This window comes from Leopardus geoffroyi, chromosome A2 (genome assembly GCF_018350155.1).
Source record: "Leopardus geoffroyi isolate Oge1 chromosome A2, O.geoffroyi_Oge1_pat1.0, whole genome shotgun sequence".
NCBI classification, from domain to species: domain Eukaryota; kingdom Metazoa; phylum Chordata; class Mammalia; order Carnivora; family Felidae; genus Leopardus; species Leopardus geoffroyi.
The window spans coordinates 74227195-74253716 of NC_059331.1; the positions used below are offsets into that span (position 1 = coordinate 74227195).

Consider the following 26522-nt stretch of genomic DNA (forward strand, 5'->3'; position numbering starts at 1 on the left):
AAAAGATAAGTCAAGATATATTCTTTTTGTAAGTCCTTCTTAATAGCTAAAACATACTCCCCAAACATCCCTATTCATCATAACAATATATTTCTAGCATTGGGCACTTAAAGATTTAAGTGCTTAAATAAATTAATGAATAGTGGGAGGGCCTTATACACTCAAGGAGAATAAAAATATAGCAGCCTCTGGATGCAGACCTAGTTCAGGTTCCAGCTCTACCACTTAGTTAATGACTATGTGACGTAGAGCAAGTTACATTATTATTCTGTGCCTCTGTTTCCTCCTCAGTAAAATAGGAACAATAGAGCTGTTGAGGAAATAAATTAGTTAATATATGCAAGGTTCTTAGAATAGTGTCTAGTATAAAGCAAACATTATACAAGTTTTATTAAGTTGTTAAAGCCATTCTCAATAATTCAACTTCGGAGAATAAAAGCAGCCTATGTAACACAGCATCTACTCCAAGGTTAGCAAGGTGATAGCGCTTTCCCAGTGTTGCACCTTGGCAGACACCGTTGTTAATAACCACAGCACTGTCTTACCACAGAACCTGTCTCAATCTTCTTGGTACTGGTCTCCAGTCAGCCCAAGTGATTAAAGATTAAAGCTATTTGCAGTCCTGTGTTGTTTCTTCTATCATCCCACTAAAACAGCACTTTGAGAACTTTTAGTTCTGTTGTTAACAGAACTCAACTCTTACCCTACAGGTTTGACTTGTTACCTACTCCTAACTTCTAATAGGCCTACTAATTAAAGATTATTGGGTTATTATTTAAATGTCACAACCCATGCTTATTCTTCAGATGATTATTAATAAATGACCAGGTTTAGTGCCAGTGTCAACTTCAAGGGATGTCTTGCAGTCAGTCACACCAGACTTTTGTCAGTTCCTAGAACATGCCAAGTCCTGTCCTGCTTCAGGCCTTTGCATTTATTGTTCCCTCTCTCTGGAATGATCTTGCCCTGGCTAACAGACGTGCCCCTGTTATCTTTATTACACTGTTTATTTCCTTCTGCAAATGTGTCACTTATTACTCGTTTTTTGTCTGTGTCTAAATTCCATTAGACAAGGAACATACTGGCTTATTTATCATTTATTGCATACTTTGGCATATAGTAGATGAGAAAAAGGGAGCAAGGATGGACGGATGGCAGGCAGATAGACTCTGTTAGTGCAGATTCTCCTTCATTTCTTACTCCCTACAGTGAGTATCCATAGGTTGAAAAAAAAGAGAAAAAGATCTGAATAATAACTTTTAAGGTGAAAATATATTTAGTATATGGCATTTACCACAACAGAAAGGTAAATTAAAGCATATTAGAAGATTTTCTATGAAAATGGTTGAAACCAAAGTAGTTTCCTTTTAGCCTCCAGTCATCTACAAAATGAAATCAACCAGAATATCCAAATTGCTAAGTACTTGAGTTAATCAAGATCTTGTTATGTATTGCTGGTATATAATGACTCAAGGATACAAAAAAACTTAAAAATTACTCACCATTATACTTCATATACATTCTGTAAAGAACTTAAAGTGATTTTCCTAGACATTAAATCTCAACCACCATGCTTCATGCTAGTGGTTTACTTTTCCTTTAGCTACAATGATGACATAATGGTTGGGGCCAAATAGATGTGTTCCACTAGGAATCAGTTGGTCTATAACTATGGCAGGTATAGAGCGACTACTAATTAGCCAACACAGAGGATATGATTACTACATTTCATTCTACATAAAATGTTCCAACCCTAGGAAGTACAAAGATGAAGGTAGAATCGATTAACTTAGCAACAAAAACAAATTGTTGTAACTCTAGTAGAAGAACATAAGTGATTCTCATACTGTTAAATCCACCTTTAGGAACAGTCCATTAAATTCATTATTCCATAAGATTCTGCAAAACTAAAATCTAAATTCAGTGACTATTTATCAGCACCAATGGATCTTTCTCCTATCTCTTTTGTATCTTGATCTTAATCATGTTCCTATTTTTTCAGAACATTTTGAAAGTACCAAATTGTTTTAAAGTATCTAATAAGAGAATTAAATTAGATCACAATGAAATTTGTCCTCCTGTTTTATTCTTTTCTCCTTTGAGATATTATCTCACCACTGATTATCAATTATTACAATTAAAAGCCCTAGTTTCCCTCACTGTGGTTCATGTCATATAAAAATAAGCAATGCCCATGAATATAACTAAGGATTTCAGTTACACAAAGCTAGAGCATCCTCCCAACACACTTACATTTCACTGGATCTTCTAGAAGAAGGAGAAGGAGGAGGAGGAGGAGGGAGAGGGGGAGGAGGAAGAGGGAGAGGGGGAGGAGGAAGAGGAGGAGGAGGAGGAGGAGGAGGAGGAGGAGGAAGAGAAAGAAAGAAAGAAAGAAAGAAAGAAAGAAAGAAAGAAAGAAAGAAAGAAAGAAAGAAAGAAAAACAGCCAACCATGTTTTATATTACAGCCAACTAGCATTCAATCCAACCAACAGTATAAAAATAAAAACATAAAATAATAGATTATCTAAAATTCTAATTTTCTTTGGAAATCATCTGAGATTTCATTTTTTGGTGTGTCTTTACCTTCGTAATTAGTCATCTTGATATTAGATAAGTGTTGATTTTTTTTTTTATTCCCTGAACTATAATAAAGGAGCAGGAGGCCTTGGAGAGAATGCCAGTTAAAGAATGGAAGCTGGACAAGGATTTAAAAATTGGCTTCATGGGGCACCTGGGTGGCTCAGTCAGTTTAGTGTCCAATCCTTGCTTTCAGCTCAGGTCAGGGTCTCAGTTTGTGAGTTAGAGCCCCAGGTCAGGCTCTGTACTAACAGCGCAGGACCTGCTTGGTATCCTCTCTCTGCCTCTCTCTGTCTCTGTCTCTCTCTGTCTCTCTCTGTCTCTCTGTCTCTCTCTCTCTCTCTCTCTCACACACACACACACACACACACACACAAAATGAATAAATAAATAAATAAATAAATAAATAAACTTAAAAATTAAAAAAGAAATGTTTTTAATGGGCCTCAAGTAACTAAGGATTGTCAGGCTGACAGGAGTCTTCAGGGCAGGAATGCATTAGGCTCCTCAAAAATGGGAGATTCAAACGCAAACTCACAGTTCTCTGATTTCTTAAGCTTTCTGATGATATTACCTCCTCTTTTTTCTCTCCCTACTCCATGCTGTCAACTTCCTTGGTCATAGGCTGCTGCCTCTCTCCCTTTCCATCCTCTATTCACCCTTCAGCATGATCTCAACCTTCAGCCTCCCACTTCCTTCCTGGATACGTAATTGTCTTTCCTCACAGATCTGGCACATTTACAATATTCTTAAGGAAATTCTTTCAGAACTGACATCAATATGATACAGTGCTCATGATACTTGAGAGGTACACAAAATGTTTTCATTCTAGTTTCTTTTTTTATATTTATTTATTTTTGAGAGAAAGAGAGAGAGAAAGAGAGAACGGGGAAGGGGCAGAGACACAGATAGACACAGAATCTGACACAGGGTCCAGGAACAGAATCTGACACAGGGTCCAGGAACTGAGCTGTCAGCACCGATGTGGTGCTCAAACTCACGAACCGCAAGATCATGACCTGAGCTGAAGTCAGATGCTTAACCAACTGAGCCACCCAGGTGTCCCAATTCTAATTGCTTTTTAAATCAGAAAAAAATTAATGCAATAATAATTAATACACAATAACGAATTATATTCATCTTTATACCAATGCAGCTGTAATTCATAGTATTTTTATTGGAGCAAAGGACCCACAAGGACAAAATTTTCTAGGGCCCACAGAAGTCATAATGGGCCCTGAATTGTGAGTCAACCTAGCCCTACATCCTTCCCCACTCAAAACTGGTCCATGCTAGCCTTATGGGTAAGACCCATTCCAGAAGTGACCATATGAGTATTTATTTCAAAACCTGACTTATGGTGACAGTTGCATCACTCAACACATACACTAAGAATTATTAAATGGTCCATTGAAACAGGGTGAATTTTATGATGTGAAAAATATACCTCACTGAAACTGTTTCTTTAAAAAAATATAGAAGGGCACCTAGGTGGCTCAGTTGGTTAAGCCTCCGACTCTTGATGTTGGCTCAGGTCACGATCTCAAGTTCATGAGTTCGAGCCCCACATTGGGCTCTGAACTGACAGTGTGGAGCCTGCTTCAGATTCTTTCTCTCCTTCTCTCTCTGTCCCTCCCCTGCTCTCTCTCTCTCAAAAAACAAATAAACTAAAAAAAAAAAATTTTTAAGATACAGAATAAAAAAAAAGCAGAAACAGAGGTGTATCTAAAAACACAAAAAGATAAATTTCAGATTACTATACTTATTTTAAATTCAGAAGTTGATCCACAAAAATGTGCCATAATACTGGGAGTTAAAATTTTATCTACCCTAAATATGAACACTTTTACAAACATGAAAAAAGAATAATGACATCAAAAATGTCAAAACATTCTATATGTGAAAATAATTATGGAAGTTTGGTGCTAAAAAAACTAACTCATTGTAGTAGTAATTAAGGGAGCCTGGTTGCAATTAAGTACAGGAAGGATATTAAAACTTCCAAAAGATATTTCTGTCAGCCACAACAGAAGAATAAGAGCAACAGAATAATTGGAACCACATCCAAATCCACTTCCTTGTTATTTACCAATATCATCTAAAGAATACTGTTTAGATGCTGACGTGAGACAATCTTCAGTTGACAACTTTAAATCATATTAAGACTTAAAAAAAAAATCAAAGAATTTTATGACAAGGGTTAAAAGTTCACAGCCTTGAAACTACAAAAAATCTGGTGCCCACTATAAACCACATCCTGGCAACTGTCATGTCTCCACAATGAAACGGTTTTGTTGTGGTCGAGGCAATCAGCTCTGAGTTAATAATTAGCTACTATTCAAATCAAGTGTAATTTGTGTAATTGTACACTAGATCACTTTTAGGAGAGGGAGTACAAAATTTCATTTTTAGCAACTGATATTGAATGTTATAGTCATTCATTTGTCATCCTGTGTAATGCAATCAAAATGAGTTAGAAAAGCCTGTTTTTTTACCCACTGCATGAAATCGCAGTCAGTTTCCAGGCATCTGAAATGAAGTTCGAATGCTATCTGCTTAATGCAGGTGAACATTTATATAAAAAAAGAAGAAGAAAGTGAATACATTTTTTAAAAGGTGAAGTTTCCTATTATATTACTTTGAAAAGCATCTAGAAATAGCACTTCACATTTACATGAAGCAGATTTTAATCATTTTGGGGTTGGGTTGGGTTTTTGGATCTAGGATCTATGTTATCTTAAATTGAAAAACTAAGTAAAGTGGGATGTCTGGGTGGCTCAGTCGGTTAAGTGTCCAACTTCAGCTCAGGTCATGATCTCATGGTTCATAAGTTCAAGCCCTGTGTTGGGCTCTGTGTTGACAGCTCAGAGCCTGGAGCCTACTTTGGATTCTGTGTCTCCCTCTCTCTCTGTGCCCCATTTTTTTTAATGTTTTATTTTATTTTTGAGACAGAGAGAGACAGAGCATGAGCAGGGGAGGGGCAGAGAAAGACAGGGAGACACAGAATCCGAAGCGGGGTCCAGGCTCTGAGCTGTCAGCACAGAGCCCGACGCGGGGTTTGAACCCATGAACCGCGAGATCATGACCTGAGCCAAAGTCAGACACCCAACCAACTGAGCCACCCAGGCACCCCCAAAAAAAAATTCTTTTAAGGAAAGACTAAGTAAAGTTAGTCAAGATTTCTCTATTATGAAAAGTTATAATAATTATGATAATAAAATAATTATGTCAATAACCAGTTTTTTTAATCTCAGCCCATTACTAACACTGCAAAATATTTTTTAAATAACCTAATAAAATTAATGCTAGTCATCAGAATACTTTTATGAAGAATTTTTCACATCCTTGAGAGCAGTAGATTCTCAAAACAACCTAGTTATGTTAGTAGAATGTTGATTGGCCCCCCAACATTTATTTCCCCTTCCTCTGGACAAAAGATAACCACACAATGCTTTAGGTGAATCACATCTCCCCAGTTACAGTCTTATGGTTTGGGTAGAGTTAACACTATCACTAGTACCTAAAACAGCTTAAGCCAAATAGCATATTTCTTTCGGTCCTCATTAATTGGTTCAGGAATGGTCATTTAACCCAGTAAAATATATGGTCTTGTTTTCCGGGGCTTCCAGGAAAAAGGTCTTCCTTTCTCTTCCATGCAAACTGCTAAACGATTCTGTAAGTTTCCTTAACGGTACAGTATAAAGACGTAAGACCTGGGACCAGAACTGCTTCACCTATAGCTCCACATCATGAAACATGGAGAAAAGGGGACAGAGGAAGGCAGCGACAGCACAGAATAGGAGTGAAAACAGGAAAGTAAAGAAAGACAAGTGAGAAATAGACAGAGAAAAGAGATGCCCAAGAGTAGAGAAACACACGTGAGAAGAAGTACAGAGACAAGACAAGGGCAGAGGCAAAAAGAGAAAAACAGAGCTTGGGCTGCAGTGGGTTAAGAGAACAAAAATGTTCTTCCCACCCGCTGCCTGACACCTCAGACAGCCTTCAACAAAAAATAGTGTCTGTACCACTGCCCTCTGAAACTCAAATGTTGTCCACACTTCAGAGGTTATTCAGTACATGGCAACTATAGCATGTCGTAGTCTTTGGTTGAAAAGACCATCACCAACAGAATTTGTAGGTAGAGAAACAGAGGCCTTGGGAGGTTAAAATCCAGATTCCGAAGCATAACATACAAGGCCCTTAACTACCTTGGTCCAACCATGCTCCAAGGCCCTGTTAGAAAACCACACCTTAGACTCTCCTTTCTGACACAGCTGCCTCTTGTATTAAACCTTAGACTGAGGTGTCACTTTGCACTCCAACCTAGCAACCACAGAGCCTGGGGCACAGTGAGCCCTCAGTTGGCCAGAGTGCATAAAAAAATCCAGGTGTCCATGACTCCAAATGCTGTTTTTCTCAAAATTCTCATATTTCAACAGAAACAATGGTCCATCAGGTTAAATTCCATGATAGTTTTCATTCACTGGATCTAAACATGATTAGATAATGATCCAGAAGGGCCACCTTGTTGCACTATCTTATTCTGACTCTTGGCATGCAGGTTGGGGGCAGGGGAGCCAGTCCTGTTATGTTTTCCCTTGTTACTGAGTGCTCTTCTGCTTCCTCTGCCTCTTACTAAATTTGCCTTCTCCTCTGGAGCCCCAGTGTAGGAAAGCTGGATCTTGCCTGTCCCTCAGTGCTAAAAATCTAGCCTTTATGAAGCAGGGAAAGAGAACCAGCCAGGATATCGGAAACCAAATTCTTGCTGTGACTCTTTGGTCAAGCAGATCAACCTCTCCTACTTCAGTTTCCTTATAAGTAAAATAGGAAAAAAATTCCTGCCCTACCTACCTCAGGTGATAATTACGAAGGTCATATAGAATAATAAACGTGGGGCACCTGGGTGGCTCAGTTGGTTGAGCATCTGACTCTTGGTTTCAGCTTGGGTCATGATCCCAGGCCGTGGGATCGAGCCCCACATCAGGCTCCACACTGAGCATGGAGCCTGCTTAAGATTCTCTCTTTCTCTCCCTCTGCCCCTTTCCCAGGCTCACACTCTCTCTCTCTCTGTCTCTCAAAAATATAATAAAATAAAATAATAAAAATAAAATAGTAGATGTGAAAGTCCATAGCTCTAAAATTAGACTTAATCAATTTTTTTATCATAAAAGGTAAAAGGTAAGGACAACAGTCAAAGTATGTAAACAAGCTAAGTGTTCATCGGTGGATGAATGGATGAAAATAATGTGATACATATACACACACACAATGGAATGTTATTCAGCCATAAAAAAAAAAAAAAAAGGAAGGAAATCCTGTCATTTGCAATAACATGGATGGACCTTGAGGGCATTAAGTAAAATAAGCCAGACAGAGAAAAACAAATACAGTATAATCTCACTTATTTTTGGAATCTAGAAGACTTTTTTTCACTTAAAAAAAAATACTGAGCTCATAATACAGAGAATAGATTGGTGATTGTGAGAGGCAGAGGGTGGGTAAAACGGGTGAAGGGGGTCAAAAGGTACAAATTTCCAGTTATAAAATAAATAAGTCATAGGGATGTAATGTACAACATGGTGACTATAACTAGTAATACTCTACCACATATTTGAAAGCTGCTAAGAGAGTAGATGGGGAAAGTTCTCACCATGAGAAAACAAAATCAACCGATGTTAACCAGACGTGGTGAGCGTTTTGCAATGTATACAAATATCAAATCATTATGTTGTACAACTGAACTTAATATAATGTTATATACCAGTTTTACCTCAGTTCATTTATTTTTGAGAGAGACAGAGAGAGTGGGGGAAGGGCAGAGAGAGACACACACACAGAATCTGAAGCAGGCTCCAGGCTCTGAGCTGTCAGCACACAGCCTGACACAGGGCTTGAACCCACAAACAGCGAGACCATGACCTGAGCTGAAGTTGGATTCTTAAGCGACTGAGTCACTCAGGTGCCCCAATTTTACCTCAATTTTAAAAAAGATAGTTAATGAGTCTTAAATACACAAATAATTTTAGCAAACTTTGACTAGGTTAACTACAGCACCATCAGCTACAGCTAAATCACTGCTACCTAGTTTACTGAAAACACATCATCTCATCATAAGTTGTTTATTAAGTACTTATTCTAACTCAATGGTTTTCTACCTTTTTCTAATCTTTCGTAGCAAACCTAAAGGCTATGTGACATACCTACTGGTAAAGTGGGTCCCCGACTGATCTCAAAAGACTGGGAGAGACTGCTATTTGACAAATACTGGGATACGCTATTAGGTTACCACTGTAAACAGGAACAAACATTCCTGCATTCATGGAACTTACAGTCTTAGGAAATAGCATGAACAACAAACACAGACACATACCCAAAATGACTGGAATGTGCATATGTGTGTATGCATGCATGAGTCTGGACTTACTGTACCCTCACTTCAGCTCTACCAGTCATACCACTCCCCTCCACTCCCATCTCCAGGGACCCACACACCTCTGAGTTGTGAATCATTGCATTAGGTGATGGAAGAGAATTAAACTCTATAATACTCTACAAGAGAATTTCTTCCAAAGCTAATTATCATTGACATATAAGTAAAGCAGTCTAAGTACAGTTCAGGCGTCTTAAGGACTTTAAACTAAGCCTAGGACCCTCTGTGATCAGACAGGTCAAACACCCATGAAACCTTCATGTCTTCCATACTTATTAAATGTGTAACTTGTAAACAGTCACTTAACCTACATCAGGTTCCTTACAGCTATTAAATTAGAGGAGGGAAGAAAAAGGCTTTCAGCTTCTTCCCATAACTAACATCTGTGTTTTTCTATTCAAAAGACCATTCATTCATTTGGAGAGAATTATTTTACCCTTTTATTTAACCATTAAAATGCTCACTGTAACTCAAAGCTAATGTTGAAACTCCAGACATTGTAATTCACCTGCAACCATTTGATATTTTTCTTACCCCTAGATAATTCCTCAATTTTGTCTAAGAGAAAATATCTCCAAAGCAGTTTTCCAACTTTATTAGTCTCCCGTGTATGCCATTTAAATCTGAAATTCCTGAGATCTCCATCTATAAAGTAATTTTTCTCACGGTAAAATATCTCCTTGCACAAATTAAACTATTTTCTTTTTTATTCTATTCCCGAAAAATCATCTGTCCCAAATCAACGTCCACCTATGGTACAGCACCTGGGTCTGCTCCAATAAAAAGGAGGCAAAATGTCAATGTGAGAGTTAGTTAACTCTTTTATTCTACCAGTTTAGTATTTAGCATAACATAACTGATAACTGTCTAAACCAAGGGTTCTTACTCCAGAGTCCATGGAAAGAATTCTGGCAACTAATTAACCTGAACAGAAAAAATTAGATCTTCATTTCCATCCAACTCCTAGATAAAATTCAGCATTTTCTTCAATTATGAGTGTAAGCAGCAAACCATAGATTAGTAGTACCTATGACTTGATCACCAATAAATATTATACATATTTTCATATCATATTATAGTTATTGTAGGTATCTTAAAGCATCATTTATGTTCAACATTTCCTCAAAATTGTAGTAGTTACCAGGCCCAATAATAGATCTTATGGTTTAATGTGTTAATAAAAAAACGGTATGTTATTATAACACAAAATTGGTTTTTACATTGAAATAACTATATTTCAATATAATTGGCTTCCCTTGCAATCCTAAGTATATCATTTTATGCATTTAGAAATATAATTCTAATAAAAGGTCCATAGACTTCACCAGAGTACACAAGGGGTCTACAGTACAGAAAAGGTGAAGAAACTCTGGTCAAAAGAAGTTACAGAGCTCATGTGACAATAAAACAGAACCAAACATACTCTTGTCTCACTCTTGTCACACTCATTCTAATATAAACAGTCCTTAAAATTCTAATTCAACAGCAATGCCTATTACAACAAAATCTTCATGGCCCACTTTTAAGATGACAATAATTAACTATATCAAAACAAAATAGCTTTTGCTGTTGTTGTTTGTGGGTTTTTTTCTGTTGTTTTTATTTTTGCACATGTAACCATAAAATTTGATATGAAAGAGTATGACCCAGATACAGGTCTTTACAGCACAATCTAGAATGCTTTTTGGATTGGTACCTGAGATGACAGTAGGTTGCAATCAATGAACAGTCCTTTCCCAGTTTTATATCTTTGTATCAATCCAGCCATAATGGCTCCATATGCATACAGGCCAGTAGCAAGATCAGTCATGGCCACTCCTGGACGAACTGGATCTCCATCCTGATTGAGGGTTGGGGTGAGAAAAACAGAGAAAATTGAAAATTGAAACCATCAGATGATTTCTCAAATATTCTAAGATCAAACAGAAGAAAGAATTGTCTATGACTTGTGCATGCACACACACAAGAGAAAAACCAACAAGCTGCTACTGTGGATACCTGTTGGTGGTGAGAATATATATTTACTGTATTTCTCACTCCTTCTCCTACCAACCAAACTAAACCAAACCAAATAAGATAAAATATTTTTTACACGTGTCTGAAGTTCCTTCTTTAAAAAAAAAAAAAATTAATGTTTATTTTTTTTTTTAATTTTTTTTTTCAACGTTTATTTATTTTTGGGACAGAGAGAGACAGAGCATGAACGGGGGAGGGGCAGAGAGAGAGGGAGACACAGAATCGGAAACAGGCTCCAGGCTCCGAGCCATCAGCCCAGAGCCCGATGCGGGGCTCGAACTCACGGACCGCGAGATCGTGACCTGGCTGAAGTCGGACACTTAACCGACTGCGCCACCCAGGCGCCCCACTGTTTATTTATTTTTGAAGAGAGAGAGAGAGAACATGAGTGTGGGAGGGGCAGAGAGGGAGGGAGACACAGAATCTGAAGCAGGCTCCAGGCTCCGAGCTGTCAGCACAGAGCCTGACACGGGGACCGAACTCAGGAACAGCAAAATCATGACCTGAGCCGAAGTCGGACAATGAACTGACTGAACCACCCAGGTGCCTTCTTAATATATTTTACCTGTTTATAGTAACAAAATAAATAATTAAATTTGAATTTAAATGAGTTAATCTATTGGAAATGAAAAAGAGCATTTTTTTTTTCCTGTTGGGTAGGAGGCTCTTCCAGGAAAAAAGGCAGAAGACCTCGGCTATTCTCCTTATAACCATGCTAATTACTGGCAAATATACTAATGGTATTTGCTTAAAAAAAAAAAAAGTAATACTTATCCATAGAAGGCTTTTAAAAGCAGATTATTCCTGGCTTAGAATTACTATGATAAACAAGCCTAGAATCTATAGGTTTATAAGGGATGGGACACCAGCTATGCATTATCAAAGTATAAAATGTAACATTTCACAGCCTGCAATGTTCCCTACTATACTTCATTAGGTATAATATCTACTGCTCTGGGATTGAGAATTTTGTCTATTGTGGGAAGAAAGAAAGCCTCTCTCAATGTTCAAGACCTCAGTCTGATTTTCCTGTGCCTTTTGGTTCCTTGTACCCTTAAAATTACAAGTAAAGCTTAATACTGATTAACATCTTCAACTGATGTCAGTCGGTTTTGATAATCCAATCCTTGACCTATACATACAGATACTAGAACTGTGCCTGGCAAACAATAAGTACCAGATAAAAATGAGCTAACACTATCATTTACATTATTATCAGTCATTGTAACATCATAGAGTTCTTATTTTTCACTACCTTGAATTGTTAAGCCTTTCATTACACAGAATACCTAAAAAAAACCTACATTTCATCTGGTTGATGCATTTATTCAATCACTTCCTTATTCATTAATTCCAGCTGTTATTCAGCCATTTTCAGAAGCTAGTTTTCCCTTTTCTGCAACCCATACATAATCTGTCAATCACCTTATAAGAGTACTAAATAATGTTAAAAGCAAGTAAATGAGAATATTTAATGACCAAACTTTTTTTTTTTTTTTTTTTTTTTTTTTTGCTTTTCAACACCATTTCAAGAAAGATATAGCAATGAAAATTGGCAACTTCTGGCTGTTTTCTAACTGTTATGATTGGAAAAACTTGTAGTTTTGTAGCATTCTATGTACTAATACCAAAATAGTAGAAAGAGAAATTAAGAAAATAACTCTATTTACAATTGTACCAAAAAGAATAAAATCAGTAAATTTGAAATTAAATTTGTCACTGGGATTTAAAATTATTTATTATGTTAAAAAATGAGAGACAAGGGGCGCCTGGGTGGCTCAGTCGGTTAAGCGTCCGACTTCAGCTCAGGTCACAATCTCGCGGTCGGAGTTCGAGCCCCGCGTTGGGCTCTGGGCTGATGGCTCAGAGCCTAGAGCCTGCTTCCGATTCTGGGTCTCCCTCTCTCTCTGCCCCTCCCCCGTTCATGCTCTGTCTTTCTCTGTCTCAAAAATTAAAAATAAACGTTTAAAAAAATTAAAAAAAACATGAGAGACAAGTTCAAATCTAAGTTTATAGACACATTTCCTCACTATAAAATAATACACTCATATTTTATCTGCTATGCTTCTCAGACCAATAGGAATAAAGTAGATAATAAATCTTTTAACTTATATATAAACTTATTGAAAGGGGGAGACTTCACCTGATTAATATTCTAAAAATATCATTATGTTATCCAGAATAATAGTATTAAATGTATGGACATTAAATAAACATGAACTCATCCACAGAAACAACATTATCACTCTTAAAAGTGACAATTTGTGCCAGATAATTTTAGTGAAACACTAAGTGAAACAAGCTTACTAACACGCTTTAGATTCAAAGATACAAATTGGCTGAAAATAAAAAGAAAGCATGGGGAAAAACAGATCTTGCAAACAATAGCCATAAAAATGCTGGAGTGGCTATACTACTATCAGACAAAATAGATTTTAAACAAACCAAAAAAGTCACTAGAGAAAATAAAAGATTTTATAAGGAAAATGGAGCCATGGCACTGGGAAGATATAATAATTATAAACATATATGCACCCAAAACAGAGCTGCCAAAATATAAAAAGCAAAAAGTGACATATTTGAAAAGAGAAACAGACACTTCAGGTATAATAGCAGGTTTCAATACTCAAATACAAATAGTGAATAGAACAACTAGAGAGAATATCAGAAAAGAAAGAAGGGATTTGAACAACACCATAAACCAAATATATCTATATTTAAATGACTATAAAACACTTCATGCAACAACAACAAAATGCACATTCTTCTCAAGTGCACATGGAACATTCTCTAGGACAGATCATATCATAGGCAATAAGACAAGCTAAAATAAACTTAAAAGTAGTGAGTTCACACAAAATATGTTCTCAGATAACAACTGAATAAAATTAGAATCACTAACAGAGGCATATTTTGGAAACTCAAAAATATGTGCACAGTAAACAACATAATCCCAATATACCAATAAGCAACAAAGAAAATCACATAAGAAATTATAAAATACTTCAAGATGAATACTTCAAGATGAGGCATCCATATAGGTAAAGTTTAACCTATCTCTATTTACAGACAACATTGTACTACACATAGAAAATCCTAGACTCCACCAAAAAAACTATTATTTACTGAGTAAATGAATTCAGTAAAATTTCAGGATACAAAATTAATACCCAGAAGTCAGTATCATTCTATATACTAATAATGAAAGAGAAATTAAGAAAATAACTCCATTTACAAGTATACCAAAAAGAATAAAATACCTAGGAATAAACTTAAAGAAGGTGAAAGTCCTGTACTTTGAAAACTATAAAACATCGATGAAAGAAATTGAAGATGACACAAACAAATGGAAATATATGTCATGCTCATGGATTAGATGAATTAATCTAAAAAATGTGCATACTACCCAAAGCAATCTACAGATTCAATGCAATCCCTATCAAAATACCAACAGCATTTTTCATAAAACTACAACAAACAATCCTAAAATTTGTATGGAACCACACAAGTCCCCAAATAGTCAAAGCAACCTTGAAAAAGAAAAACAAAGCTGGAAGCCTCACAATTCTGACTTCAAGTTATATTACAAAGCTGTAGTGATCAAAACAGTATGGTACTGGCACAAAAATAGACACATAGATCAACAGAACAGAACAGAGAACCCAGAATAAACCCACAATTATATGGTCAATTAATCTATTACAAAGGAGGCAAGAATACACAATGAGGAAAAGACAGTCTCTTCATAAATGGTACTGGGAAAACTAGACAGCTACATGTAAAAGAATGAAACTGAACCACTTTCTAACACCACACACAAAAATAACTCAAAATAGATTAAAGACCCAAATGTAAGACATGAAACCATAGAAAACCTACAAGAGAACACAGGCAGTCATTTCTCTAACATGAACTACAGCAATAGTTTTCTAAATATGTCTCCTAAAGCAAGGGAAAAAAAAACAAAAATAAACTATTGGGACTACATCAAAATAAAAAGTTCTTTCACAGTGAAAGAAACCATCAACAAAACAAAAATGCAGCCTAGTGAATGGGAAAAGATATTTGCAAATGATAAATCCAATAAAGGGTTAAGATCCAAAATATGTAAAGGATTTACACAACTCAATACCAAAAAAAAAAAAAAAAAAAAATCTGATTAAAAATGGGCACAGAACCTGAATAGAAATTTTTCCATAGAAGACCTACAGATGGCCAACAGACACATGGAAAGATTCTCAACATCACCAATCACCAGAGAAACAGAAATTAAGACCACAATGAGATATCACCTTACACCTGTCAGAATGGCTGAAATCAAAAAGATAAGAAATAACAAGTATTGCCAAAGACATGGAAAAAAAAGGAACTTTTGTGCTCTGTTGGTGGGAATGTAAACTGGTACACTCCATACTGTGGAAACAATATAAGAGTTCCTCAAAAAATTAAAAAGAGAAAGACCATATGATCCAATAATTCCATTACTGGCTATTTACCCCCCAAAAAACAAAAACACTAATTCAAAAAGATGTATATACCCCTATGTTTGTTGCAGCCTTACTTACAATAGCCAAGATATGGAAGCAACCTAAAAGTCCATTAAGAGCCAAATGGACGGGGTGCCTGGGTGGCTCAGTCAGTTAGGTGACCAACCTGAGCTCAGGTCAAGATCTCACAGTTCATAAGTTCCAGCCTCGCATCAGGCTCTGTGTTGACAGCTCAGAGCCTAGAGCCTGCTTCGGATTCTGTGTCTCCCTGTCTCTCTCTGCCCCTCCCCTGCTTGCACTCTGTCTCTCAAAAATGAATAAATGTTAAAAAATTTCAAACAAACAGAGAGAAACAAATGGATAAGGAATATGTGGTATATTTGTACATGTACACACACACACACACACACACGCACACGCACACACTGAAATATTACATTGTCATAAAAAAGGGTGAGATACTTCCATTTGAGACAGCCCGGATAGACGTGGAGGGTATTACGCTAAGTGAAATAAGTCAGAGAAAGACAAATACCATACGATTTTGTTTATATGTAGAATCTAAAAAACAAATGAAATAACAAACAAAAAGCAGAAACAGATTTTGTTTGATGGTTGCCAGAGGGATGGAAGGTGGAGGCTAGGGAAAATGGTGAAGAGAGGTGGCTTCCAGTTATGGAATAAATAAGTCATGGGGGTGCCTAGGTGGCGCAGTCGGTTAAGCGCCCGACTTCAGCCAGGTCACGATCTCGCGGTCCGTGAGTTCGAGCCCCACGTAGGGCTCTGGGCTGATGGCTCAGAGCCTGGAGCCTGTTTCCGATTCTGTGTCTCCCTCTCTCTCTGCCCCTCCCCCATTCATGCTCTGTCTCTCTCTGTCCCAAAAATAAATAAACATTGAAAAATAAATAAATAAATAAATAAATAAATAAATAAATAAGTCAGTCATGGGAATAAAAGGCACATCACAAAGAATATAGTCAATGGTGTTGGAACAGTGTTGTATGATGCAGATGGTAGCTACATCTGTGGTTAGGATAGCATAACATATAAACATGTGGAATCACTATCTTGTACACCTGAAAATAATGTAACATTGTGGGTCAACTATACTCAAATAAATTTTTGTTTTAAAAAGGAAAGAAAATGCTTCAAGACAAATGAAAATAAAGGTAAACATACCAAAATTTACAAGATGCAGCTAAAGCAGTATTTGAGAGCAACTTATAGCTGTACATACCTGTATTTAAAAGAAGAACTATCTCAAAATAACAGCTAAGCATTTAAAGAATTGTCTACCAAGCATTTAAAGAAGAGTTAATATTAATTCGTAATAAATGCCTCCAAAAACTGAAAGAGAACACTTCTCAGCTTATTCTTTGAGGCTAGTAATATACTGAGGTCAAGCCACACAAAGACATCAAAAGAAAATAAAACTATACAGACCAATATCTCTTATGAATATAAACACAAAAAAAATTCTCAACCAAATACTAGCAAATTGAATCTGGCAATATACAAAAGGATTATACACCATGAGCAATTGGGATCAATTTTCTCAGGAACAAGGTTGATCTAACATTTGAAAATCAATCAATATAACAGACCAAATCATTAAAATAAAGGAAAAATGCAAAATGATCACTCAACAGGGGCAAATAAAGCATTGATAAAATTCAACACCCTTCATGTTGAAATACTCAATACACTAGGAAGAGAAGTGAATTTCTTCAATCTCATACAGGACATATGTGAAAAAGACAGAGGCCATATCATAAGTAAATATGAAAAACTGAATGTTTTCCTTCTAATATCAGGAATAAGAGAAGGATGCCTGCTCTCATCCCTTCAACATTGTACTGCAGGTTGTAGCCAGTGCAATTAAGAGAGAAAAAGAGAGGTGCCTGGTGGCTCAGTTGGTTAAGCGTCCGACTTCAGCTCTGGTCATGATCTCGCGGTTCGTGAGTTCAAGCCCCGTGTCGGGCTCTGTGCTGACAGCTCAGAGCCTGAAGCCTGTTTCAGATTCTGTGTCTCCCTCTCTCTCTCTCTCTGACCCTCCCTGTTCATGCTCTGTCTCTCTCTGTCTCAAAAATAAATAAACGTTAAAAAAAATTTTTTTTAAATTTTTTTTTTTTTTCAACGTTTATTTATTTTTGGGACAGAGAGAGACAGAGCATGAACGGGGGAGGGGCAGAGAGAGAGGGAGACACAGAATCGGAAACAGGCTCCAGGCTCCGAGCCATCAGCCCAGAGCCCGACGCGGGGCTCGAACTCACGGACCGCGAGATCGTGACCTGGCTGAAGTCGGACGCTTAACCGACTGCGCCACCCAGGCGCCCCAAAAAAAAATTTTTTTAAAAAGAGAGAAAAAGAAATAAAAGGAATCTAGACTGGAAAGAAAGAAGTAAAACTATATTTGCAGATGACATAATCATATATACAGAAAATGCTTAGAAACCCACTAAAAAACTCTTAGAACTAATAAATGAGTTCAGCAAGTTTGCAAGATACAGGCAATATAAAAAATCTATTGTATTTCTACACAGTAACAATAAATAAACTAAAAATTATATTAAGAAAAAAATTCCACTTATAATACCATCAATATGAATAAAATACTTAGGAATAAATGTAACAAATTTACATTCTGAAAAGAAAGGAATTAAAGACCTAAATAAAAGGAAAGACATCCCACTGTCATGAATCAGAAGACTTTATATTGTTAATATGGCAATACTCCCCAAATTGATCTACACATTCAATGCAATTTCACCTACCAAAATCCTAGATGCCTTTTTTTGTAGAAATAATATCTAATCTTATAATCCATATGAAAATGGACAATAGCCAAAAAATCTAGAAAAAGAAGAATAAAGTTGGACGATTCAGACTTCCCAATTTCAAAACTTACTGCAATGCTACTGTAAATAAGGCAGCATGGTATTAAAACAAGACAGATATACAGACAATGGAAGTTTTCAGATTTACTTTCAATTATTTTTTTTTTAAATTATATTTAGTTAACATACAGTGCAATATTGGTTTCAGGAGTAGAATTCAGTGATTCATCACTTACATACAACACCCAGTGCTCATCACAAGTACCCCCCATACCAAGATAATTCAATGGGGAAAGAGTAGTCTTTTCAAACAATGGTAGTGCAAAAGAATGAAGTTGGAATCCCTCCTTACACCACATAAAAAAAAAAAAAAAAATAACTCTAAATGGATTATAGACCTAAACATAAGGGCTAAAACTATACAACAGAAAAAAATATAGCCATAAACTCTCATGATCGTAAATTTGGCTATGATCTCTTAGTTATGACATCAATAGCAACAAAAGATAAAAATAGATAAATGAAACATCATCAAATTAAAAATGTGTAAAATTTATAAAGAAACTCAATAATTTACAACTCAATAATAAGAAGGCAAATAACCCACTTTTTAAATGAGCAAAGTGGGCAAAACAGACATTTCTCCAAAGAAGATACACAAATGGCCATTAAGCACATGAAAAAAGATGTTCAACATCACTAGCCATCAGGGAAATGCAAATGAAAACCACAATAAACTTACAACCCAACAAGAAAAAGACAACCCAAGTTTCAAATGAGCAGAGTGTTTACACACTCAAAAACAAGATGTACAGATAGCCAATAAGCACATGAAAAGATGCTCAACATCCAGAGCCATCAGGGAAATGTAAATGAAAACCACAATGAAATGCCATAGTACACTAACTAGAATGGCTGTCATGAAAAAGAGAGATAATAGCAAGTGTTAGCAAGGATGTGGAAAAAATCAAAATTCTTATACAGCGCTGACGAGATTGTAAATGGTGTGCTCACTGTGGAAAACAGTCTGGCAATTCCTTAAAGAGTTAAACATAAAGCTACCTTATGACCTGGCAATTCGACTTCCAGGAATATACCCAAAAGAATGAAAACATACGTCTTCACAAAAACTCAATGTACAATTCATAGCAGCATTATTCATCTTGGCCTAAGAGAGGAAGTAACCCAACTGTCCATCAACCGATAAGTGAATAAATTGTGGGATGGCCACACAATGGGATATGTTAGGCAATAAAAAGAAATGAAGTACCGATACATGCTAAGACTTTACACTAAGTGACAGAAGCCAGTCCCAAAAGGCCACATATTATATGATACTATTTTTGTGAAATGTCCAGAACAGGCAAATCCATAGAGACAAAAAGTAGAGCCAGGGGCTGACAGGAAGTGGAATAGGAAGTGCTGCTAATGAGTTTGGGGTTCCTTTTAAAAGATGAAAATGTTTTAAAAACATTTTTTAATGTTTATTTCTTTTTGAGAAAGAGACAGAATGCGAGTGGGGGAGAGGCAGAGAGAGAGAGGGAGACACAGAATCTTAAGCAGGCTCCAGGCTCTGAGCTGTCAGCACAGAGCTCGACTTGGGGCTCGAACCCAAAAACCAGGAGATCATGACCTGAGCCAAAGTCGAACACTTAACCAACTGAGCCACCCAGGCGCCCCTAGATGAAAATGCCTTAAATTGGTTGTGGTGAAGGCTGCAGAACTCTGTGAATATAAAACCATCGACTTGTACACCTTAAATGAGTGAATCATATGGCCTGTGAATTATGTGTTCACAAAGCTGTTTCACTTTTTAAATACCATTATAATGCTGATAATTAAACAAAACAGAAAAAAAAAAAGAAGTCATTGGAAATAAAGTTTTTAAAAAGTCTTTTTAAAGACCTGCTAAAAGGACATGTATTTAGTGGAAACTCGAGAAGCTACATTTCATTCAAAGCTCTTTGGTAGCAATAACTAAGGATGTACCACTCATCTTCCAGTATAATTCAGAGGTGGCTATGCTCATACTTTGGAAATCCCTCATAATCATATTCCTGTCATTGAAGAATTGTCAGCATGCCAGAGAAATAAGGAAGTGCCAATAAAATACCATTTAGTAAGCAGGAAATCCCACAGAGAAGCACACTGTGGCTGTGAAATGACTAAGTATTCCCAGGTGCAATCTAACAGAATCAGAGCGGGGACTGTGTACATACAAAGTATGAAACTCCCCTTCCACATCCAGAGCTCCAGCCCTATTGCCTTGACAATACAAAACAATGTGTCTCTCCTCCTGAAATTTGGGATAAATGGGGTGGTGTTATCTCTGCATGTCAATAGACATAGGAATTTAGGGGCACCTGGGTGATTCAGTCGGTTAAGCGTCCAACTTTGGCTTGGGTCATGATCTCACGGTTCCTGAGTTCAAGCCCCAAGTCCGGCTCTGTGCTGACTGACAGCTGGGAGCCTGGAGCCTGCTTCAGATCCTTTGTCCTCCTCTCTCTCTGCCCCTACCCCGCTTTAACTCTGTGTGTGTGTGTGTGTGTGTGTGTCTCAAAAATAAATAAACGTTTAAAAAAATGTTTTATTTTTGAGAGAGACACAGCATGAGTCGGGGAGAGGCAGAGAGGGAGACACAGAATCCGAAGCAGTCTCCAGGCTCTGAGCGGGCAGCACAGAGCCCGACGTGGGGCTCATACTCACCAACGTCGAGATCATGACCTAGGCTGAAGTCAAATGCTCAACCGAGTCACCCAGGTGCCCCTAAAAAACCTTTTTAATAGATATAGCTCATAACACTTAGCCAAAACACATTTGAGGAAAAAATGGGTAATTAACTGATCTTGTTAAGCAATATGCACTAGAATTCCATCCATCATCATTGTTTGGAAGAAGTGGATCTAAACTGATATGTTATATGTATATGTATATGTATATGTATATGTATATGTATATGTATATGTATATGTATATGTTAGAAATACTAAGTCTTCCCAGTTATTCACTTTCTACATCCATTCATGTATTTTTGCATCCTCAACTGTACCTGTTGCTTTCTTAAGCTCTCTCATCCCCATTCATTCATGCAATTCAAAAGTAAAACCTGAGCGTTAGTTAAAAATAAATAAATAACTAGCAAAATCTGACTAAACTGGAGTATAGTTTAGGTAATAGTCCTGCACCAGTGTGAATGTCTTAGTTTTGATCATCATACTATGGTTTTGTAAAAACATTACAAATGGTGAAGGGTATGGGTTGAAGGTTATACGGTACAGGTAAGGGTATTGGTAAAAGGTATAGGAACTCACTGTACTATTTTTGCAACTTTTCTATAAGTATAAAACTGCTTCAAAGTTTAAAAAGTTGAAAAGTAAAACCTGAATTATTTCTTTAAAAAATAAATATGACAATTTTAAGTTGTAGAAATGTTTTAGTGTTTTTTTGTTTCTTAATAATGCAATCTAGAGAAGGGAAAAAAAAAAAACCTAAAAGGTCATTTTGTTTCCTTTACATCACAGTGTCCTAAATTAAGAATTTTAAAAAAGATTATCTTCCATACATGATTTAAGGCTATGTAATATTTTCATTTATTTCTCCATATCCCCACAACTTTCAGAGGTTACCAAATAAATTTTTTAAAGGAAAGAAGGGAGGGTGGAAGAAAGAAAAATCATGTGATTTTCTAAGTTATTATTTAAAACCTTGTTTGGTTAAAAAAAAAAAAGTACATAAGACACTGTAAATCAATTCTGGAAGGTGTTCAATAAAGTGGCATGAATTTAAGGAGTCACCAAGCATTTTTCTCCTTAGTTATATTACTCAACCTAATTATTTCATAAAACAACAAAAATGTTAAAACTTTTTTTTAAGTACTTGGCTTCATTTCCAAAATAAAAAGTTATCCTTAAATGTATCTGTGTCTGTATGTCATACATTTATTTCATACTGAGTCATTCATTATACTAATGTAATCTACAGAAAATTTTGTTTCTACCCTGGGGCACATGAATTTTTTCAGTGACCTATTTTCTAAAATATGAATTCTTCCACCATTACTCTGGAAAGTTCTTAGCCATTCTAATTTTTTCCCAATTGTGAAAGGCGGGTAATGATAAAATCTACTTCATCACAAGGTATGAGAATTAAATAAGAAAAGGTGTATAAAAGCACTTTATACACAAATGTGACTTTTTATAAGATACTTGGTGTGGGGCTAGGAGATCCATCAGAAACATTTAGCAATAGTCCAAGGGAGAGAGCCATAGAGAGAACCTCAATTAAGGACAGAGGGAATGGGTTGATGCCAGAGATCCTTAGAAATTTGAATTCTTAGACTTTGATTACTGATCAAATGAAAAGAGAGGTTAAAATTAAATTAATTTGAGGGGGAGGCGACTGGATGGCTCAGTCAGTTAAGCACCAGACTTCAGCTCAGGTCATGATCTCACAGTCCGTGAGTTCGAGCCCCACATCAGGCTCTGTACTGACAACTCAGAGCCTGGAGCCTGCTTCAGATTCTGTGTCTCCCTCTCTCTCTGTCTCTATGTCTCTGTCTCTGTCTCTCGAAAATAAATAAACATTTTAAAAAATTTTTAATTGAATTAACTTGGGAAAATAATCAACATGAAATTAACTTTCTTAACATGAAAGTAATATTTTGATTACGAAAAACACTGCAAGTATGACTTAGAGCCCCAACTAGTAGGAAAAATATCTTTAGTACAAAGGGCAACATGGCGCACAACAACAACAACAACAAACTATGATATATTCAGATCAAACAAGTCTTCCAGGGCACAAGAATACAGTCAGTCACCACGGTCACTGCCCCCACACTTCATGGGTGCAGGCACTGGAACCACACAGTATCCAAACCTTCTGTTCTAAATACACACTGTACCCAAACCACTCACTGAAGCTAAAAATATGCTGATAGTGACATCCACATATAAATTTTTACGAAGTACTATTTCCCTTACATGAAGAGAAAATCTATGTAGTGGCTGAAACACTAAACTCAGAGCTATAGATCCAACTCCTCCATGCCTTCACTTTCTCACCTGTAAAAAGGCACAGCAAAATCTATCACCTATGTGCCTCACTGACTCCTCCAACCTAAATCACATCTTTTTAGAAGTTAAAAGGATCTCATGGCTCAGTCCCGTACCAGCGAAGGCAGAAAAGCAGGAAAGTGTGTAGTTGCTAAGAGATCAGTCTATGCTACTTACTAGCAAACAGATACCCAGTAAGAAAGAGAAAATGTTGTTTGCATTGAAATGCATTAAAGCTAGGCTTTTAGGGGTGGACGGTACCAACAGGAGAAAAATCTTTAGCTGTTTCACCTGGAGACTGGAACAGGAAGATCACCTTTCTTCATCACATCCTGAAAGACTTGAAGTTTCAAGCCAACACATCTCCATCTCAGCCTCAACAAAGCACAAGTCAGAAGCCAAAGTCACAACAAACTGGGACTCCAGAAGGAAGGAAGGAGAAGAGAAACTGAGAAGGGAGAGAAGATCAGAGAGTCCACACCAGATAGGCAGCTCAAGGGTAAATGTAACAAACCAATTTGTGCCATTCTCTGGCTGCTTGTGAATGCTTCATTACCTGTTAGGAAATTTCTTTCTGGTAATGAATTAAAGGTTTTTGTACTTCTAAACATTAAAAATATAACTTAGAGGTATTAACTTTACAGAATATAACATTCTTATAGTGCACTTTAAAACCAGTATCTAGGGGTGCCTGGGTGGCTCAGTCGGCTGAGTGTATGACTCTTAGACTCAGGTCATGATCTCACGGTTGTCACACACACACATACATACAAGCCCTACATCGGGCTCTGCACTGGTGGCGCGGAGCCCGCTTGGGATTCTGTCTCCCTCTCTTTCTGCCTCACCCCTGCTTTCTCTCTCTCTCTCTCTCTCTCTCTCTCTCTCTCAAAATAAATAAAAATAAACTTAAAAAAAAAAACAGTTTCTAAGGGGCACCTGGATGGCTCAGTAGGTTAAGTATTAGGATCAGGTCATGATCTCACAGTTTATGAGTTCAAGCCCTTGCATCAGGCTCTCTGCTGTCAGCAGAGTCCACTTAGGATCCTCTATTCCTCCTCTCTCTCTGCCCCTCCCCTACTTGTGCTCTTTCTCCCTCTCTCAAAAATAACTAACCAACTCTTTGCACAATCCTTCGAAGTAAGCAATCCTTGTGAAAGACAAGGAACTGAAGAACATGTTACAATCATTTAGTAGCTGAGTCAAAACAAGACCCCAGGCAAGTGGCCTCCAATCCACTGCCTCTACCACATTACTGCATTCAGCTATATTCCTTAAGGCTTCATGAGCAGGTTTGGATTCTTAACTATCTTGTATTCAGTAAGCTAGTAAGAAGCTCTCTTCAGGTCTCGTGCAGGTGTACAATGCTGTATGAAACTTCCTGCTTTTCAAAGTACTTTAACTATGTTAAAGTTACATTTAGCTTTCAACAACAATTCTGTAAGTACCAATATTATCTCTATTTTACAGATTATGAAGGAAGGATATAGATGATAAATGAACTTGTCAAAATCACAGAGAGCATCGGGTACAACTCGGACTAGGACGCAGGAATTCTGATCCTAAAGCTTCTGTTCTTTTCACTACCATCTTGCCTCCATACATTATTCTAATTCCAGTTCATCATCTTTTCTTCAGACAATCGCTAGAGACCAAAACTTTCAAAGATGTGAGTTGATTTGTCATTTCTACAACTTCAGTAATCAGTCCCGATGTGAGATCATTTGTTCTATGCGATTCAAGTGAACTGCAAACAATCTAATGCACTTACAAAGAAATATGATTTTATCAGTGTGAAAAATGTAAACCACACATTTTTCAGAAAAAAAACTGTAAAAATCCATTCATTGGATGGATTAATGACTCCAAAATAAAAAGTAGACAAAATTAAAAATTTTCAAAAATGTTTAACACACCAATTATAATATTTTCTTATCCAGTGATTAAATACCATCTAAATCATTTTAAGTTAACTCCCACTGTGAGATGCCCAAAATATCATAGTTTAAATAGGGTAAGACTGGGAGAAAATGGAATGGATGGTTAGGGAATTCTGATATTTTAAGGGATGGCCTAAGAAATAATTTGGAAAGTTTTTTTACTTCTTTCCATGTTGTTCTTCAAGAATAGTTTCTGTGTTAGCGCTTTCTGTGCTAATGCATCAGAAAGAAGCAAAGTCAAATCTAAAAGTCAATGTTTTTCTTTTATGAAGTTTTTTAAATTTTAATTCCAGTTTAATTAACATACAGTGTTATATTAGTTACAGGTATACCATATAGTGATTCAACAATTATATACATTACTCAGTCCTCATCATGGTAAGGGTAATATACCACTGTGCGTGTGTGTGTGTGTGTGTGTAATCTTCTTTATCCATTAATCAGTTGATGGACATTTGGGCCCTTTCCATAGTTTGGCTATTGTTGATAATGCTGCTATAAACACTGGAGTGCATGTGCCCTTTTGAATCAATATTGTTGTATCCTTTGCAATACCTAATAGTGCAATAGGGTAGTTCTATTTTTAACTTTTTGAGGAACCTCCATACTGTTTTCCACAATGCCTGCACCAGTATGCATTCCCACCAAAAGTGTAAGAAATTCCCCTTTTCCCGCATCTGTTGTTTCCTGTGTTAAACAGATGAACTCTTGAGGGCTTTTCCTATCCTATGATTTGTACCTACTTCATTTAATTTCATTTCCCATCAATGAATGATGTCTCAAAGATGCACACTATGTACTTTGAATGCAATTACTTCTTGTAGAGAAATCTTTTACATCAGTATTACGAGTTATCCAGTACAATTCTTCCTGAACCCTCCACACGCATGGAATTGCTAGGTTAAGCCAAATAAAAGCATGAAATAATCCGGTGAAAACAATTACTTTAGTTGTTTAGTCAGGACAAAAATTAGGTAGAATCAGAAGCATATTAAGGCCAAATTTGGTGGTGCACAATAATAAGCCATCAGCACATAAGGAAACATTTATCTTTCTGCTCCCTGTGACTGTGCATTTGTTTTATCCAAATGGATTATCAAGTCATTAAGATACAAGTTCTAAAAGATGAAGAATAAATGGTGGTAACATATCCTTTTTACCTGCTCAAAATTGCTATTTAAT

The 26522-nt window shown here is 36.7% G+C and overlaps 1 protein-coding gene across 3 annotated transcripts in view; it reads right to left on the minus strand.

Moving 5' to 3' along the window:
- Positions 1-26522, minus strand: part of SUGCT (succinyl-CoA:glutarate-CoA transferase) — a 758154-nt gene that overhangs the window by 606762 nt on the left and 124870 nt on the right. For all 3 annotated transcript variants that reach the window (XM_045494357.1, XM_045494359.1, XM_045494358.1), the window contains exon 8: positions 10706-10849. In XM_045494357.1, coding sequence (XP_045350313.1) covers positions 10706-10849 — 144 coding nt within the window. The remainder of the gene's footprint in view (positions 1-10705; positions 10850-26522) is intronic.